The following is a 17,663-nucleotide window of genomic DNA, read 5'->3' as shown; positions in this document are numbered from 1 at the left end:
CTCGACATTGTATGTGTCAGGGTTGGTGGTAAGATGGTTACGGCTTAGAGTACACACACACACGAATTCTAGGAGTTGCTCTTGATGGACTGATTTTGATAGTATTATTGATCTCTTGCGAGTACTTTGTTTATTATACCTGAATATTATTGCTTAGCTCATGCAAAAGCTGTCTACACTGGATTGGATATAATCCGTTCTTTTTCTTCGCTTAAATTGTTAGGGACTAGCAATAAGCTGGTTGGAAGGTGTGATAAGTGCATGAAAATGTACCTTTTAATACTACCACTTTAGGCTAAATTGTTAAGACTTAAGCATGATTTGGGTATTTTAATGATATTTTTCTAATCTGAGCTTTACTTCACAAAGTGTCCAAATCTTAATTGATTTTGGTGATTTTATTGTAGGAATGGAGTTAAGGAGATTGAATATCCCATTGCAGTCTGAATGAAACGAAACTTGGTGGGGATGAAGTAGACATGTTGAGGTTTCATATGCATCAAGAATCAGATCAATTGGAGCTCCAGAGAGAAAGTTATGAGGTTGCAAAATTAGGTTTTCCTAAACCGCTAGCCTGGGCCCTCACAGATCAGACCTTTGTGTAGTATTTCGATGATTTCGGGAGCTACAGAAGTCCAATTAAGATGATTCAAATTTTGTTGGAAACTAGACTTCCAAGGTAATGACTATAAAAATGCAAAATTTGGAGATCAGATGCGATCTAGAGAGCCTCCTGAACTTCATGATGACGTTGGTGCTCAAGGGTAAAGACGGAAAAACGCATGCAAACGTGTCTAAGTCGTGTTTCCTAGGGTTTTTAGCCCCAAAACCATATATATACTTGGAGGAGCAAGCCGTTCTGAGGGAGAAAAGGCTGCATTACAAAGAAATCATCAAGAGGAGCCACAAATTTATGGAGAGCTAATTCTTTGGTAAAGCTAGGGATAAATTCACTTGGATGATGGTAGCTTCATTTATATTTGATCTATGTAATAGATTCTCATGTTGATACAACCCATGTCAAATATATAGCGGATTTGGGCGCTCTAGCCAAAACGAATCCTATTTCGGCTATGACCTTCTCCATTACAATGTTCTCATACGCAGGAATACCCCCGTTAGCCGGCTTTTGTAGCAAATTCTATTTGTTCTTCGCCGCTTTGGGTTGTGGGGCTTACTTCCTAGCCCCAGTGGGGTAGTTGCCTATACCACTCTCCTTTTACCTGCTCCTATCACCATGGCCAACCGACCAAAGAAACCTGTGTAGTCGAGTTGGGAAAAGGTTGGTAATTATTCCGGAAAGTGAATAATTCAATATTGAAAGTTAAAGTCGACGTTCCTGATATGAAAGTGAAAGTGGAGTGAAATCCGGATATCAAGGTTCGACGTCCAGTTCCAATCTGCTTGAAGCGAAAAAGAAGCGATTTCCTCGACGTCTGATGAATGCCGTTCATGAGCTGGTAAAGTCGAGATCAATCAACTAGGATCGGATCGCCACACCCGGCCCTGAAGCATTTCGTCGCTTGCTACGCCCTTCCTCGTCTCTGGGTGCCTAGGTATCCACCATAAGCCTTTCCTCGTTTGAACCTCGCCATTAACGTTAAGGCTATGCCATCCTAAGGTGCTGCTAAATGGAAGGATCTTATCAACGTCCATGAATGATAAATCATATATCGAACTGCCGAATTGAAAAAATTGGTGATTCGACGGTTTAGAGCATTACCCAGATAGCTAGTAAGCTCCTAGTAGCTCTTAGTAGATAGCCGGGGTTTATACTATTTAGTCAAAAGGCTAGTTCAATCGCTCTTAGGAAGAAGAAGTACTATAACTTGAATCAGTATCTCAAATAGGGCGATATCAGGCCTTCTGTGCGATATCGATCTTCTGTTTTATGATAAGCGGTCGGACTCTTGTTTATCATCTCTCATCAATATATATTTTCTTGTGTTGAGATAATCTTGAACTGATTATTTTCATAGATTCAGCCATGTCTTTTTCTATAGAATTGTTGAGGTGCTTGATTATATCAAGATTTGATTGTTTATCTAATTAGTGTGATTTTTTGCTGAAATATTGCCATTGGGTATATTTTTGTCTTTGAATCTGAGTCTAATAGGATAACAATTCTTGGTTTCAAAAGAGGAGAATGATTTTCTAGAATTACCACTAAATATTTTGATTGTAATGCTATATCTTCCAATTAGAGAATCTGGTGCTATGATCTCTAATTGAGTTAATCAATGGATCAAATATGAATGGAATTACCTGATTCAAGTGAGGAATTCTCGATACTTTGCTGCCATTAATTCTGGTCATATCTTTTTACTACTATAATCTAATTATCAATTTACTCTTAAACATTCACATCACATTTTACTGCTTTGATATTTCTCCTTAGTTTTGTAGTTTTTTTTAGTATTTCTACCTTCTCCTTGTGGAATCGACACCCCAATATATACTGCGATAGCCGTATTATTCTTTGGGCGTAATCAATAGCGTAGAAAATATCAGGCCTTGTGAGTGATGAATACTAAAGAGCACTGACAGTACTGCGATAATTAATAGGATCCGCACAAGAGGGTCCAGTGAATTGAGATAGTGCCTGGCAGACGCCATGGGAGATGAGATGGGCTTAGCATGAAGCATGTTGGTCTTCTTTAAGAGATTAATAATGTACCTGTGCTAAGTGAGGTGGAGGTTTAGAGAAGTCCAATGGGCCTCAACCCCAAGAAAATAGTGCAAGTCACCAAGATCTTTGAATGCCATATCTGATCCAAGGGACGGGATTAACTGATTAACAGCTTGAAGATTAGAACCCGTGATGATGATGTCGTCAACATAAATGAGGACATATAGTGTAATATCTGAACCTTAGGAAATAAATAGCGACGGATTAGACTTAGGTTTAAAAGCCCAATTCGACTAATTTGGAGCTAAGTCGTGAGAACCAAGCCCGAGGAGCTTGTTTAAGCCCATAGATAGCCTTGTTCAGCTTGCACACATGATTAGGATATTGGGGATGAACAAAGCCAGCAAGTTGCTGCATATAGACCTCTTCTGAAAGAACAATATAGAGAAAAGCGTTTTGAATATCAATTTGTTTAATGGGCCAGGCCTAAGAAGCAGCAAGTGATAAATTGTGCGTATTGTAGTGTGCTTTATCACTAGGCTAAAGGTGTCATCATAGTCCACACCTGGTTGTTGGGTGAAGCCTTTTGCCATGAGACAGGCCTTATGTCGCTGAAATGATCCATCATAGTTGGTTTTTGATTTATAAACCCATTTAGAGCCCACAATATTTATTGAAGGGTCAGGAGGGACTAAAGTCCAAGTGTTATTGCGCAAAAGAGCTTCAAACTCACTGTTCATAGCAGCCCACCATTCTTCGAATTTAGAAGCCTCTGTAAAACACGTAGGTTCAGGAGGAACAACTGCATTTTCAACCAAGAGAGCATTGGACAGAGGATATCGCACGAAATCATCAAGATTTAGCCGAGGTTTGGTGATATTATTTTGGAGTCTTGTGGTCATGGGATGGCTACGGGGAGGTGGGCCTAAGATACTTGGTAGATCTAAAGTTGGTGATGAGGACAAACAGTATCCGAAGAAGGAGAGAAGAACATAGGGGAGGGCTCTTGTGAAAGGGATGACTGAGGTATTTGACTTGAAAGAACAACTAGGGGAGAGGAGTCACGAGACGGTGAGGAGACATCGATAATAGATGAAGATGATATAGGAAGGGATGGAAGACAAAGAATAGATGATGTTATGAGTGGTGGTGGTGTCTCAGGTGGTTTTGGAATGGTGCTGGACGAGTGGTGTTTGAAAGAAAAAACATGTTCATCAAAGATGACATGTTGAGAGAGGAATTCTCGGCCAGAAGAAAATCAAGACAATGATAGCCATGGTGATTCACTCCATAGCCAAGAAAGACGCATTGCTTGGAACGGGGTGCTAATTTATGAGAATTATATGGCCTCAAATATGGCCAGTAGGCACAACCAAAAGTCTGAAGCATATTATAGTTAGGATATTGGCCAAACGGTTTCTCATAAGGGGAAATATTGCCTAGGACAGAAGTGGGCAATCGGTTTATCAAGTGGCACGTTGTAGAAAAAGTTGCATTCCAATGAGAATAAGGGACAGAAGCATGATGCAAGAGAGTCAAGCCGGTCTCGATAAGGTGCCTATGTTTTCTTTCAACAGATCCTTGTTGCTCATGCATGTAAGGACAGGAAATGCGATGTTAAATTTCTTGGGCTCAAAATTAAGAGTGAAGCGAGCGATATTCCCGCCCCAATCAGTTTGAATGGCTTTAATTTTATTGTTAAACAAACGTTCAACAAACACTTGAAATTGCTTAAAAATAGTAAACACATCAAATTTCCTTGCCATAGAGAAAAACCAAGTGTACCGACTAAAATGATTGACAAAACAAACATAATATCTATGACCAGAAACTGAAGGAGAGGGCGAAGGCCCCCAAACATCTGAAAACAAAAGTTCAAGAGGAGTACTAGACCTATGCTGAGATAATTCAAATGGAAGCTGATGGCATTTGGCGCATTGACAAGCGTCGCAAACAAAAGCCGACTCTTTTAACATTGGCAACAGGAAGAGCAAATTAATGCAGAATTCATTGAACAACATGAGGAGCTGGATGACCAAGATGACAGTGCCATAAAGAAGGAGATACATGTTCATCAACGAACACTTGAGGACTGGTAGGGGAGTACTAGTGCAGGTAGAAAGGGTAGAGACCGTCCTTACGCAGGCCTTGATGAAGAACTCCTCCTGTGACCTTGTCCTTAACAAGAAAATGTGTGGCATGAAATTCGACAAAGACGTTATTTTGGGTAGTAAACTGACTAATAGACAATAGATTTTTCCAAATATCAGGTACATGTAAAAAATTGTTGAGAGTAAAAGAAGAGAGAGGAGTGGAAAGAGTAGAGGAACCTATATGTTTAATGGCCAAACCTGAACCATTCCCGACTCGTATCTGATCAGTTCCGCAATATTCCGCAATATCAGGTACATGTAAAAAATTGTTTAAAGTACCAGTTGCTATCGGGAGGGCCATCTGGTGCAGCAAGAAAGGCAGAGAATTGATTTTGTTGCTCTGCTTGATAGGTGTGGTCAAACCTATGGTAATAGGTCAATGCCGTATGGCCTTGTTTATGACAGACTTGGCAAGTTGGACGAGATAGGGATTGTTGAGAGTTTCCATAGCCACGACCTCTTCCCCTTCCATGCTTAAATTGCTGAAAAGAGTTTGGTGATCGACCACCACGACCACAATTGGTAAAACAACCACGTACTGCAGCATTAGCCGAAGCACCAGGAATAACAATGTCTCCTGACATCTGTTCAATACTCAAATTTCTTACCCTGTATCTCATACCAACAACTTCCAGACCAATACTCAGTATGAAGGATGAGTCACCATCTAATCCCATGCATGAGAATATTTTGGTAACTTAAAAAGGAGTTGACAATAGCATCCAAGGAGAGGAAGTTGCTACTCGAGGACTCACACCCGCTACCCATAAATTTTTTTCAACCCTCTTTGGAATCTCTACCATCTTACTCTCCCAAAGATCCATCTCTTGAATTATCCATTGTACTTCGAAAAGAAAAGCAAAATGCTTATCCTAAGAAGTTATATCCTATTGAGCAATTTGTTTTTAAGCATTGCTTTTTACCAAAATATCATGCTTTTCTTAGTTTTCTTGATAAGATAGTTGAACCTAAGTCTTACCATGAAGCAGCTAGCCACTCGAAATAGAAGAAAACCATAGAACAAGAATTTTCGGCTCTCAAGAAGGCTTGATGTGTGGATAATGGTAATCATAGCTAAGCCCAAAATAATGGTAATCATAGCCTTGATTATTTTGTTTCTGGGTTTAGCTCTATGATGTGTGGATGGTAATATTATATTATTGTAATCCCTTTTTATTTGTGATGCAATTGTTGTCCCACACATTAGAATCAGGACTCCACTATGCTTTGAGATCAAGGTGAATGAAAGAAACCCCTAGTTCCTCTCCTTTTTCCTCTTTGTTTCCTTCTTCTTCCCTCCTATTATTGCTCTATTATCATAAATTTCAACTAAAACAATTGCCAATGCTAGTAAATTTCTTGTAAGGAATTTCATTTGGTCCATTGTAGATGGTACTGGCATCAATAGAGTCACTTATCCATGGCTTTCCATCTTTCCCATCTCCAAAATGGGGAATAGAATATACACCTCCTCAAACAATGGTATCCTGATTTGATTGTGCAGCAAATTCTTGGAAGTCCACATGTGGTGGAGAAGACATTTTGTGCTGGAGGGATGGTTTTAGAAAGAAAATTAAAGTTCAGGATTATGATGCACCCAACTTGGGTTGGGCATGGCGCATAAGGGCACATACCTGAATCCCTTGTTTTCTATAGAAGCTTGCATGGGAGAGACTACCAACAGCTGCTCTATTACTTTAGCATGGATTAGCTAGCCCCTTCTGTCTACGGTGCCAAGGTGACATTGAACACATTGATCATCTATTCTTCCAATGTGAGCACATTAATTCTCTGTGGAAAAATTTGGATGATAGTGTTGCACTAACCTCTATTAAGATTAGACACAATCCAGTCTCTTCTACTGTATCTTTTACGGCAGATTTGGAATTCTCGTAATTTACAACTCTTTCTAGGACAACACACTATAGCTTCTCGGATTGTTCAACGAGTTCAGTCCATTGCAACTGAGAATGCACATTGTACTTCAGAGAATGAATCAATTTAGTCTAGAAACGACTCTGGTTATTCCTCAAACTGGATTTACCGAAGCATTTCGGATGGGCTTGAGCCTAGATTTTAAGCCAAATAGGACAAGTAAGGCTTGAAATATAAGACCACCTATCAAACGAGCTAGGCTTGGTTTAGTTCAGCGCAGCTCGGTCTGAATCTTATATAATATATAATGTATACTTATATCTTAGGAATCCATTTTTGGTAACCATAAAAATATATATTAATAGATTTCTTCCATGCATTAACACTCCTTATGAACAACCATAAATATAAGTTCATGAATCTTACCAATTCCTTTTAAATATTTAATCTTTGCAAATATTTTTGATATTTTTAAACTAAAAAATTATTCCAAGAAGCTTCGGGTTTGACTTGAAGCCCCACGTTCAAGTAAGTATTAAGCTTGAACCTGAGAAGTTAGCCTGAAGGCTAGACCGAGCTGGGCTTGGGCTTGGCTAATTTTAGCTATATCTTTGGTTGACGCTACTCTATCCCGTCCATTGGACATGTCTAAAATACCAAAAAAAAAAAAAACCCGTCTGTCGAAGCTTCCTTTATTTCATGACTACAATACCCAAAAAGTTTAAAGAATATCTCAAAAAAAATCTTTTTTATCATTCTAAAAGAATGAAAAACTTTGAGTAAATAAATAAATTTAAAATTCCACCCTTATTATTTTACACTCAAAGGTAGAGATGACACTCAGGTCGGATTGCATATCATATACAGATCGGATTAGAAAATTCTAAATTTGTACTTGACCTATTTATTAAATAGGCTAGGATTTAAAACCCAAACCTATCATATTTAATAAACAAGTAATCCAATCCGATCTAACTTATTTAATAAATATATAATCTGCTTAACTTGTTAACCTGTAAATCTATATAATCTATATAACCTACTTCTTGTTAATCTGCTTAATAAATAGGTAACTTGCTTAGTTGCTTTAACTCAACCCGATAGGATTATTAAATATGTTAAAAGGGTCAAAAGATTGCAATATAATCCTGTTCTGGTTATTAAATAATTTAAATAGAACCATCAGTTTATGATTCGGACGTATTTAGCTCAAATCAAGAACTATTATAAGTAAGGCTATAAATGAGTTAAGTTGACCCGTGACCCGACCCGACTCGATCCGCTTAAATCCGACCCAACCCATTTTGGAGGACCCATGGGGCTGGGTCGGGTCTGGATTTACTGAATTTAGATCCGATTCGATTCGACCCGACTCATTTAAAATTTGGATAATTTTGGATTTTCAATCCTATAACTCAATCCGAATCTATAAAATTATTTGGGCCTACGAGCCGCAGCCCGTAGGTGTGCAAACAGTCCTGAAACCACAGATGGGTTGATCCGACCCGGATCTGAACTGGATCCGAATTTTTGGGGTTAGGTCCTGGTTATACGTAGACTCAAGTCGACCCAAATGATCCGACTGGATAATATGTAGCCAGCTCCTAAAGTATTAGGAAAATAACTTCCTTCGTTACTTCCATTCTGTAAAACGGTCCGTAGCTAGCTAATCTGCGTTCCGTTAGTTGGAGACATCACCGTCAAGACCTTGGGCGACCCTGCCTCGCGATAGCCGAGAGCTTGCTGCTTATTGCTCGCCATGGCGGCCTCATCCTCGCTCTCTGCGACGCTCTCCCTCCTCCCTCTTTGCATCCCCTCCTCGCTCAATCCCAAACACTCCCTCTCCTTCTCGCTCCAACCCTCGAAGCCTCCGACCTCCATCCGCTCCCGCGCGCCTTCGTCCGTGGTCGCCGCTGCCCCAGAGGCCCTACACTCGCCCCCCGAAACCCTAGATGGATCGGAGAGCTTCACAGGCTTCGAGGTATTTTGATGATGACCTTTTTGTCCCCTTTTCCTTTGATAAAGGGAGTGTTAATCTATCGTTTATCTGGTTTCAAATGATTGAAGGTCGAGGAGAAATTCGAGGGTTCCGAGCCTTCGCCTCTCGCTGCTGGGGACGACGTGAAGGTATTTTCATCTAATTTTTCCTTTAGTTGCACGCAATGGACTCATTGCACTTCTTTTGTTGTTGCTGCTTTATGTCTTACAGAATGTTTCATTTTGCTTTAGGGCTTTTTTCGAAAATTACCTACTTTATTTTTTAGTTTATTCGAGAATTTAAGATATTTAGTCTGCAAATATGTGTTATTGGAACATATGAAATGGTTTATTTGAATTCCGAACTAGTGCATTACTTGAAGCTTGAGGTTTGTACGTGGTACTTGCGGTTAATATTGTTGGAAATTGGAGTATCAGAACTATTAATTAGATCAGCCATCTGCCTGTGTTTATGATTGTGCAATTTATAGAATAGGAGTTTGTGGCTCAGGACTAATTTGGATCTCATATGAACGCTTTGTTTTTCCTCACTTACATCTAAAGCCTGGCTTCCTGAGAATTAAGCAGATTTAGTTTAGCAGCTGGATTGAATGGGTTAATATGTTTCATGGTCTCTCAAGGCAAATCCTCCTTCAGAACACATTTGACAAGCTCAGATTGGTTAATACATGTCATCCAATCAGCTGGTCTATTTGCTTTCTTTTCCTTTCCCCCCTTTCTTGCGGTAGATTGTAATATTTGTTTTCTTTTTTCTTCCCTATCATGTTGTTGACTGTTCTCTTTAGAGTTTTATGTTTTCAGTTATAGTGAAAAACCTTGAAGTGAAATAAAAGTATAAATAGCATTCAGGGGGGATTACTTAAATCATGGACAAGTTACCTCGTCAAAGGAAGCTTATGGCTCGAAGAGTTGGAATGCCTTTCTTATTCTTCAATTCACACTAAGAATACACCATATCTACTTTAATAATGCTGATCCATGGGTTGCATTGATCTGAAATCATAGATTGGCTTGCATCGACTACATTGTTAAAACCTCTGACCCTAGTATTCTATTACTTATGCTTGGGTGAGCTGTTGATACTAAGAAACTCAAATATCTCTTGATATTAATTTTTCCCTCAAAGGTTAGATGGATTAATGAGAAGATCATGTGGAGTTGGCTGTTTATATTGTAAGGGACTCATGGAATAGGTGACTAGATATATATGTAAGCATTGGTGTGAGAAGAGATGCACTTTCTTTTCCATCCTTCAGAGGTTGGAACGCATTGTTACTATCTACTAAGCAGCATCAATTTCATGGATTGATGACGTCTATAAATTTTGCTATGGGTCTTAAACAGGTCAATATACTGATTATAGTCTGACAATTTGAAGATAATTCAGCTATTAAATTTTCAAACTGGCTCAGGTCATAGAGTTCTTTGCAAAATGTAAACTGCTATAGTTTTTTATGTTTTTTTTTGAGAATGGGAATTTCTCGCTGACACAAAACAAAAGATGGAGACCGAAGAAAATGTTTCTGAGAACAGTCAAGATTTAAAACGTGGATCATGGGCCCTTTTTAAAATGAGGTTCGTTCCTTATAAAATATATAGCTTGAAAGAAGTTATGATAAATATGTAAATATTTAAAAAACTTGACCTGGGCTGTAGCTTGCTTGGAAAATTTGCATTGGAGTTAAAAGATTCCAGGTCACTCCTGTTGTCATAAAATCAGATGTTTGATTACCTGTGTAGACCAGACCCTTTGGAAAATGGATCACACTTTTGTTTGGAAAATTTTTATGCTAGTTATACAGTTGGCCTTTGGAGTGTAATAACCTCATTCTCAATTTGGTAAGTTTATTCAGAGGTTATTTTCCACTACAGAAGTTTATTCGAGTTTGTAAGCTGATCTAGAGCTATCTTCATCAACTTGACTGTTTTGTTTTCTTTTCCTCTACATTCATTGATATTGTTTTCTTTTGTTTCTCTTTTTTCCTTTATCTAAATTTCTTTGTGCATATACTACCTCAACATGGAGAGTCTCGCCTATTGTTTTTTCAAAAAATAAAAGAAAATTTTCTGAAATAAGAAATTTAAATATTAGAAACTTATTTTTTTCAAACCCTATCAACGTGAAAAGGAAGAGGAGATTCTAAAACAAATACAAAATAATAAAGTGTAAATTAGCTTGAAGTATTGATTGCATACTTTAGATTTTGTGAAATTTTGGAGTGCCAACATTTTTAATGCTTGGATACAACATGATACAACACAATTACTCCATGGTGATGGAAAACATGGGTCTTGAACTGTTTTGTTTCTAAACAATAGTGGTCTAGATGCCCTCCTATTTCTGTTGAAGTGTTGCACCTATTTCTTCTTGCTTTATTTGTTCTTATTGTCTGAATGTCAAAAAAAGGTGCCATCAACTTCTTTACTCCAATAATCTGTTAAGTCTCAGAATGACCTGTAGCCCCTAGGAGAAGGCAGTGCACAATAATGTAATAACGGTCACTCGTGGTCCGATTCTTTGGCTTCATAGTACCAATGGTTGAGCTTTCCATTGTTTTCTTTGAGCTTAAGCACATCTTGCAATTATTTATCCAGGAATCCTTCCTTAACAATGCCATGCTATTCATAATCTGTAAAAGTGACTCGTGCATTGTTTCCCTCTTTCTGCTCAATAGTGTCTCCATCCAGATTCTTATATTTGTTGAACATCTTCAAATGCAGTTATTTTCTGGTGGTGGTTCACCTGTCCTACTTAGAAGGCCTTTTCCCCAGTTGCATTCGTTCCCGCATGAAATTTCAAGTGTTTCTCAACAGAAGTTAATAATAAGGAACACTTTTGGAGAGAATCTTGAGGGAATTTTATATGAAGCTGGTTCCACAGAGCTTGTGATCTTGTGCCATGGATTCCGATCATCGAAGAAAAGCAAAACCATATTGAATTTGGCTGATGCGCTTACAGTTGAAAAAATCAGTGTCTTTTGTTTTGATTTTGCTGGTAATGGGGATAGTGAGGGGTCATTTCAGTATGGTAATTATTGGAGAGAAGTTGAGGATTTGCGAGCGGTGATTCTACATTTTTTGAGGCAGAAGCGTGGAACAAGAGCTATTGTTGGGCATAGTAAAGGGGGAAATGTGGTCCTTCTATATGCTTCTAAATATCATGATATATCAAAAGTAATTAATATTTCTGGTCGCTTTTATATGGAAAGAGGCATTGAAGAACGCTTAGGGAAGGACTTTATGCATAGGATAAACGAGGAGGGGTTCATTGATGTGAGGGACAAAATGGGGAGAATTATTTACCGTGTGACTGAAAAAAGTCTAATGGATCGCCTGGGAACTGATATGCATGATGCATGCCTGTCAATTGACCAAGACTGCAGGGTCTTGACAATTCATGGTTCAGAGGATGAAATTGTACCATCTGAAGATGCTCTAGAATTTGCCAAGTTGATAACTAACCACAAATTGCATATTATAGAAGGAGCTGATCATAGATATTTGTCACACGAGTTCCAGTTAGCTAATGTTTTGCTGGAATTTATAAGATCTAATTAATGGGTAGATGTCTATGTACAGGGGGTCCACAGAGCATGTCAGGTTCAGGACCATATTTATTTTTCATGCTACAATGTGGGAAACAAAAACTATATTTCTAATTGTGGGCAGTAGAAATTGTATTGTAGATTGTTGGGCTTAATTTTGTCTTGCTTGGGGGATTTGCAACTGTACAAATTCTATGGGCTTTTCCCCCTTCTCTTTTTTGTCTTATGAGCCTTTCCACCTTATAGAGCTTATATTTTATGGAATATTTATGAAAATAAATAATTAGTTTACCTTTCGATTTCTCTCTTTAACAGGTCCATTTGAGTGGACCAAATCTGCTTCATTGACTTGTTTTCTTCTATGCACCCAATAGTTCAGATTTTTTCAGTGCACCACTTTGCTCAATACTCTTCCTATTGATGACTAGCTACTGGCATAAATACTATGTTTTTGATTCAGTGCTTGCTGGTGTGGTACATGGTAGAGTAAATAACGCAAAAGGTGCATCATTATTTTAGAGTAATGCTGTGTTGGTTTGTCATATCTGTGATTTCCTGTTTCTGTTCACACCTTGCCAGGTCCTATTAATGGTCTACCATATAAAAACATAATTACTGGAACATTGGGGTTTGCTCATGTCATAATTTGTTTTAAAAGGAAACTCTCTCTCTCTCTCTCTCACTCTCTGTCGCACGCGCACCCAAGGCGCATGTGCGCATTTGTGTGTGAACGCCTGCATGTATGTTTTGCACACATTTACACATTCAATGAAGGATATGGAGTTGGCAATTTTTTCAAGCTTCAGATATACAACTGCACATATTTGTGTCTGAAATGCCTTCTGGTATTCAGTCTTTAACATTAACTCCTAAATCTGATGTTTTTACAATCAGATGGCACCAAAACAGAAAATAAGAATCAAGCTCAGGTCCTATTGGGTACCCCTGATCGAGGGCTCATGCAAGCAGATCCTGGAAGCTGCTCGAACCACCAATGCCAAGACTATGGGTCCTGTCCCTCTACCCACCAAGCGCCGTGTTTATTGTGTTCTCAAGTCACCGCATGTGCACAAGGATGCACGCTTCCATTTTGAGATCCGGACCCACCAGCGGCTGATAGATATCCTGTATCCTACTGCCCAAACAATTGACTCACTGATGCAGCTTGACCTTCCAGCAGGTGTTGATGTAGAGGTTAAGCTGTGATATCAGTTGGAGTTGATTATTCATTTTCCTTCTTGTTCTTACTTGCTTTCTGTGATGATGTTAATTTGCATATGGCAGAAACCTCTTTAGGAATAGAAGGATGGTTCTTCATTTCTACTCAAATTACATGTAAAATCTAGAGGGCGTCTGAAAATTACAGTGCAAGGGGCCTTTCACTCTATTCTCACTAACGATGACAGGATACAATCTGAGGCACACTATTTACTTGGCTAACTGGTTTGAGATTTAAATGTAGTTCTCAATTTCAGTCAATGGGCATCCAATCTCCTCGATGGATCATTGTATGTATTCTCGATTCTCAAGTTGGCACTTGTTACTGTGCATAGGTTTATTTAGTTACTCTTTTTGTGTGTGTGTGTGTGTGTGTGTGTGAGAGAGAGAGAGAGAGAGAGAGAGAGAGAGCTGTTGTGTAGTTAAGAATGCGTGCCTTGAGTCTGGCATGTACCTTTGACCTTTCATGCAGCCTGGACTATTCTTTCAATCATAGGTTATTTACAGACATCATGTTTGTCAACTCAAGGCATTTTGTTTAGGACCTTCAGGTATCAAAACTATTTTCTTTGTTGAGCATGCCTATTTTGGTTGCGCTATGAGCCTATGACTACTAGTCGTACTGAGAGTTGTGGTTATATATATAGAAGATTTAGGCACATTAGTTCGTTCATCCTCCCAAAGTATGGAGAAGTGAATGATGATGTTCCCTTGGGATTTAATGTGATTGATCAAACAGAAGAGTGTCCAAGGAGAGACTTGAATGTTCTATTGAAAGTTCTAAGAAATTTGAATGGTGATCGTTAATGACCAAAAAGAAATGTTGGATGAAACTGATAGATGCGGTAGATGCGCTGGAGATGATAAACGTGGGGAAATCGTTATATTTGGACGCTATTGAAGATTGTGGTACTGAGTTTTCCCAACCTTAATTTGTTAACCATGCATTCAAGCGTTTTTGTTTCCATTTTTCAATTAGCTTAAAGGCTTATGATTAGATTCTGATCCAATCTTTGGCTATAGACCTGTTCATGGCAAGGCCTGTGTTGCCCGTTGTCCAAAGGTCAACACAATTTTTAGACTCAGCTCTGACCTTTGGGCGTACCTTTTACGCCTCAGCCTCGCTCTTACTCAGACTTTGGCCTTAAGCCAGGCCTCGAGCTTTATGACCATTTTTAAATTTTTTTAATAAAATACTTATGATGCTAAAAATATTTTAAAATAATTTTAATAAATAATAAATATAAAAATTTAAATATTGTCAATAATCTACAATATGTTTATTATTCTATTAAATTTATATATTAAAAATAATTGTCAATTAAATCTACAAATATATCAAATATAAATAAATAGAACAAGCAAAATAAAAATAAAAAACGAGCTGGGCTAGGCTGAGTTTTATCCTCCAAGGCCGATCCTGGTGGATCTATTTTTCAGACCTGACCCGCTTCGGCAGCCAAAATTTTGGACCCGAGTCTGCCCAAAAGATTTCAGGCTCATGTAGGCCAGGCCGGCCGTCTGGTCTGTGGACAGAGATCTATTTGGAATCCGTGAACGGGTCTGTTTGGCTATGGCTCATCTTGGAATGTGTTTCCTTGAACCATAGAAAAGAGACGAGTCGAGACGGATGCTCTACGGGCGGAGCTTAGGGCCGCATGGGAGGGTGTCTCCTATGCGCAGAGAGTTCTGGAGGCCTGATGCACTATTCTGGAGGGGCATTCAGTGAAGGTGGTTGAGAGGATTCTACAAGAAGGGTCGGAAGTCACCGACGATCCGATCTTAGGAGACGCCCGGCGGCTTACTGCAGGAGTGCGATGTCTTTTATGCTGTTCATGTGTTCAGGAAGACGAATAGAGCTGCTGACTGGATCGCCTTCTTTACTGCTCAACACTCTTGAAAATTTCTCTGGACCCTAGGTGTACCTGTTCCTCTATTTTTTAGAGTATTTTGGCTTTTGACTCTGTAGGCAATACTCATGCGGGACTAGTGTGAGCTGCTAGTGTAAAAAAAAAAAACGCAGCAGCAGCAGCAGCACAAAAAAAAAAAAAAAAAAAAAAAAAAAAAAAAAAAAACGGGATGCAACTTGTTTGAAAAGATAAACAAATCCTCCGTTCAACACATTCCAATGATTATTATAACGACGGCGTCACCCCAAACGTCACCAATCAATTCTCCCCCGGATCCTCAACAAGCCAAAATCCCCGAGATGTTCCTCCATGGCTACCCAAAGTTTACCCACAAGGTGGGTCCCATCATGTGGAGCGAACTTGGCCGCGGAGGCTCCCAAGCTCCCCACAGAACGACAATACCAACTCGTGGCTGCCCCCAAAATCCATAATTCCATTATTTATATCTAACATAGCTATTCCAATAAAATATCATATTTTTATTTTATTATATTTTTTCTTACACATGAAAAAAATTTAAAAATCAAATAAGAATAAGACTTCTGGAGCCGGTCAATCTCATAACTTTAAAAAAAATAAATACAAAATAATTAATTACTTGATATGCATCATCTAATCATATAGTGTGTACTAATGAAAAATATATTTTAAAAATTATGTACCGATTTACCTAAAAGTATGTATTGGATCACTGCTAGGTGTGTATCAGATAACTTTTTAGTATGTATCAAAAAGTCGACGAGTATGTATCATCGGTTATTGGATTACTAGATAACTAATTTGCTAAATATGTATTATTTAACTATATACTATATACACCAATAAATATAATATTCTAAAAATTGTATACGAACTTATTTAGATGTGTGTTTATTGACTTGCTAAATAATTAATTTATTTGGTGTATATTATTTAGATGTATAATATGTACTATAATTTTTTAAAATTTTTTTAATTATGAAACTCATGACTAGAAAAAAAAACTATTATTTTTGGATTTTTTTTTTAAGATACGGACTAAAACAAAATAAAATAGAAAGCGCTTCTTTTTTTTTTGGGTGCGGGTCTGGTGTCCGCCACGTATAATTTTTGTTCGCCATATGGGCTGCTTGCTTTCCTTTGTTTATGTGGGTTGCGTGCTGGTCCAGCCATTCGCGTCTCTACGTCAGCGCTAACGCCGTCTCCCCCCTCTGGTGACCGCATGGCCTTCATCCCTGCCATCCAATCTTGATCCAGTGCTTGCCATTCATCCCTTATCTCGTCATCATGTTCGCACTTTGCTCCTTGGAACAAAGCACATGCGTTCAAAGTTCGCTTCATATTTGTGCTTCGAAAACTCTTTTTTATTTACAGACGTGTGCCGCGTTACATGTCTACTCTCCTCTAATTTTTCCGGAACCTTCTTTTCCGCTTCCCACTCTCCCTCTAACCTCTAATCCGTTATGTATATATATGTATATGCACCCTTCCCTCACACTTCTACTCGCAACCCAAAACTTCCTCAAATCTTGTTAACTCCACTCTTTCCTTCTCATCCCTTCCCCATCTTTTTGCAGCTGCCCAAGCTCTAGTGCCATGGCAACCTGCGTCGAGAATAGCCGAGCTAAAGCTCCTTTCTGCAAGTATGTGATAGATATCTCCCAGCCCGATGTAATCGATCGTTCCGACTGCGCCGTCCCAGCCGACGACCCCAGCGATGTCGCCGGCGGCGACGATGTTTGGGCCAAGATCAAAGAAGAAGCTCGATTGGACGTCGAGGAAGAACCCGTCCTCCAGAATTACTACTTCGATCTCGTCCTCTCCCACAACTCCCTCGAGTCCGCCCTCGCAGCCCATCTCGCGAAGAAATTAAGCGTTCCAAATCTCATGCCGACCAGCAGTCTCCAAGAATTGTTCGCGAGCATGTTCGCCAAGGTTCCGGAGATCGGGCGGGCGGCGAGGGCGGATCTTCGGGCGGCGAGGGACAGGGATCCGGCGTGCGCCAAGATGGTCCACTGCTTTCTTTATTACAAAGGCTTCCTGGCGTTGCAGGCCCACCGGGTGGCGCACCGGCTGTGGGCGGAGGGGCGGGCGGCGGCGGCGCTGCTGCTGCAGAGCCGGACGTCGGAGGCGTTCGCCGTCGATATCCACCCCGGGGCGAGGATCGGGGGCCGGGGTGCTGCTGGACCACGCGACCGGGGTGGTGGTCGGCGAGACGGCGGTGGTCGGCGACGACGTGTCGATCCTCCACGGCGTGACGCTGGGCGGCACCGGCAAGGAGAGCGGCGACCGGCACCCGAAGATCGGCGACGGCGTCTTGGTGGGTGCAGGGACGCAGATACTGGGGAACGTGGAG

The 17,663-nt window shown here is 39.7% G+C and overlaps 3 protein-coding genes across 3 annotated transcripts in view; all 3 read left to right on the top strand.

Moving 5' to 3' along the window:
* The first annotated feature begins 8,298 nt into the window (after nt 1-8,298).
* LOC103723525 lies at nt 8,299-12,426 on the top strand. Its single transcript, XM_026800128.2, has 3 exons — nt 8,299-8,638; nt 8,725-8,784; nt 11,377-12,426. Exons 1-3 carry the CDS (start codon nt 8,417-8,419, stop codon nt 12,211-12,213), a joined length of 1,119 nt encoding a protein of 372 aa, XP_026655929.1. The 5' UTR covers nt 8,299-8,416; the 3' UTR covers nt 12,214-12,426.
* A 194-nt stretch (nt 12,427-12,620) lies between these two features.
* On the top strand, nt 12,621-13,406 carry LOC113461029 (30S ribosomal protein S10, chloroplastic). Its single transcript, XM_026800129.1, has 2 exons — nt 12,621-12,674; nt 13,095-13,406. Exons 1-2 carry the CDS (start codon nt 12,621-12,623, stop codon nt 13,404-13,406), a joined length of 366 nt encoding a protein of 121 aa, XP_026655930.1.
* Nucleotides 13,407-16,670: 3,264 nt separating this feature from the next.
* LOC103723527 (probable serine acetyltransferase 4) overlaps nt 16,671-17,663 on the top strand; it is a 1,393-nt gene continuing 400 nt past the window's right edge. Inside the window, 2 exon segments of the mRNA XM_008814458.4 lie at nt 16,671-17,473; nt 17,475-17,663. The exon segment at nt 17,475-17,663 is cut by the window's right edge and continues 400 nt beyond it. Coding sequence (XP_008812680.2) covers nt 16,904-17,473; nt 17,475-17,663 — 759 coding nt within the window. The 5' untranslated portion in view covers nt 16,671-16,903.

Source organism: Phoenix dactylifera, unplaced genomic scaffold, assembly GCF_009389715.1.
Source record: "Phoenix dactylifera cultivar Barhee BC4 unplaced genomic scaffold, palm_55x_up_171113_PBpolish2nd_filt_p 000390F, whole genome shotgun sequence".
NCBI classification, from domain to species: Eukaryota; Viridiplantae; Streptophyta; class Magnoliopsida; order Arecales; family Arecaceae; genus Phoenix; species Phoenix dactylifera.
The sequence above is the reverse complement of the archived record's forward strand: the minus strand, read 5'-3'. Positions and strand labels throughout refer to the sequence as shown.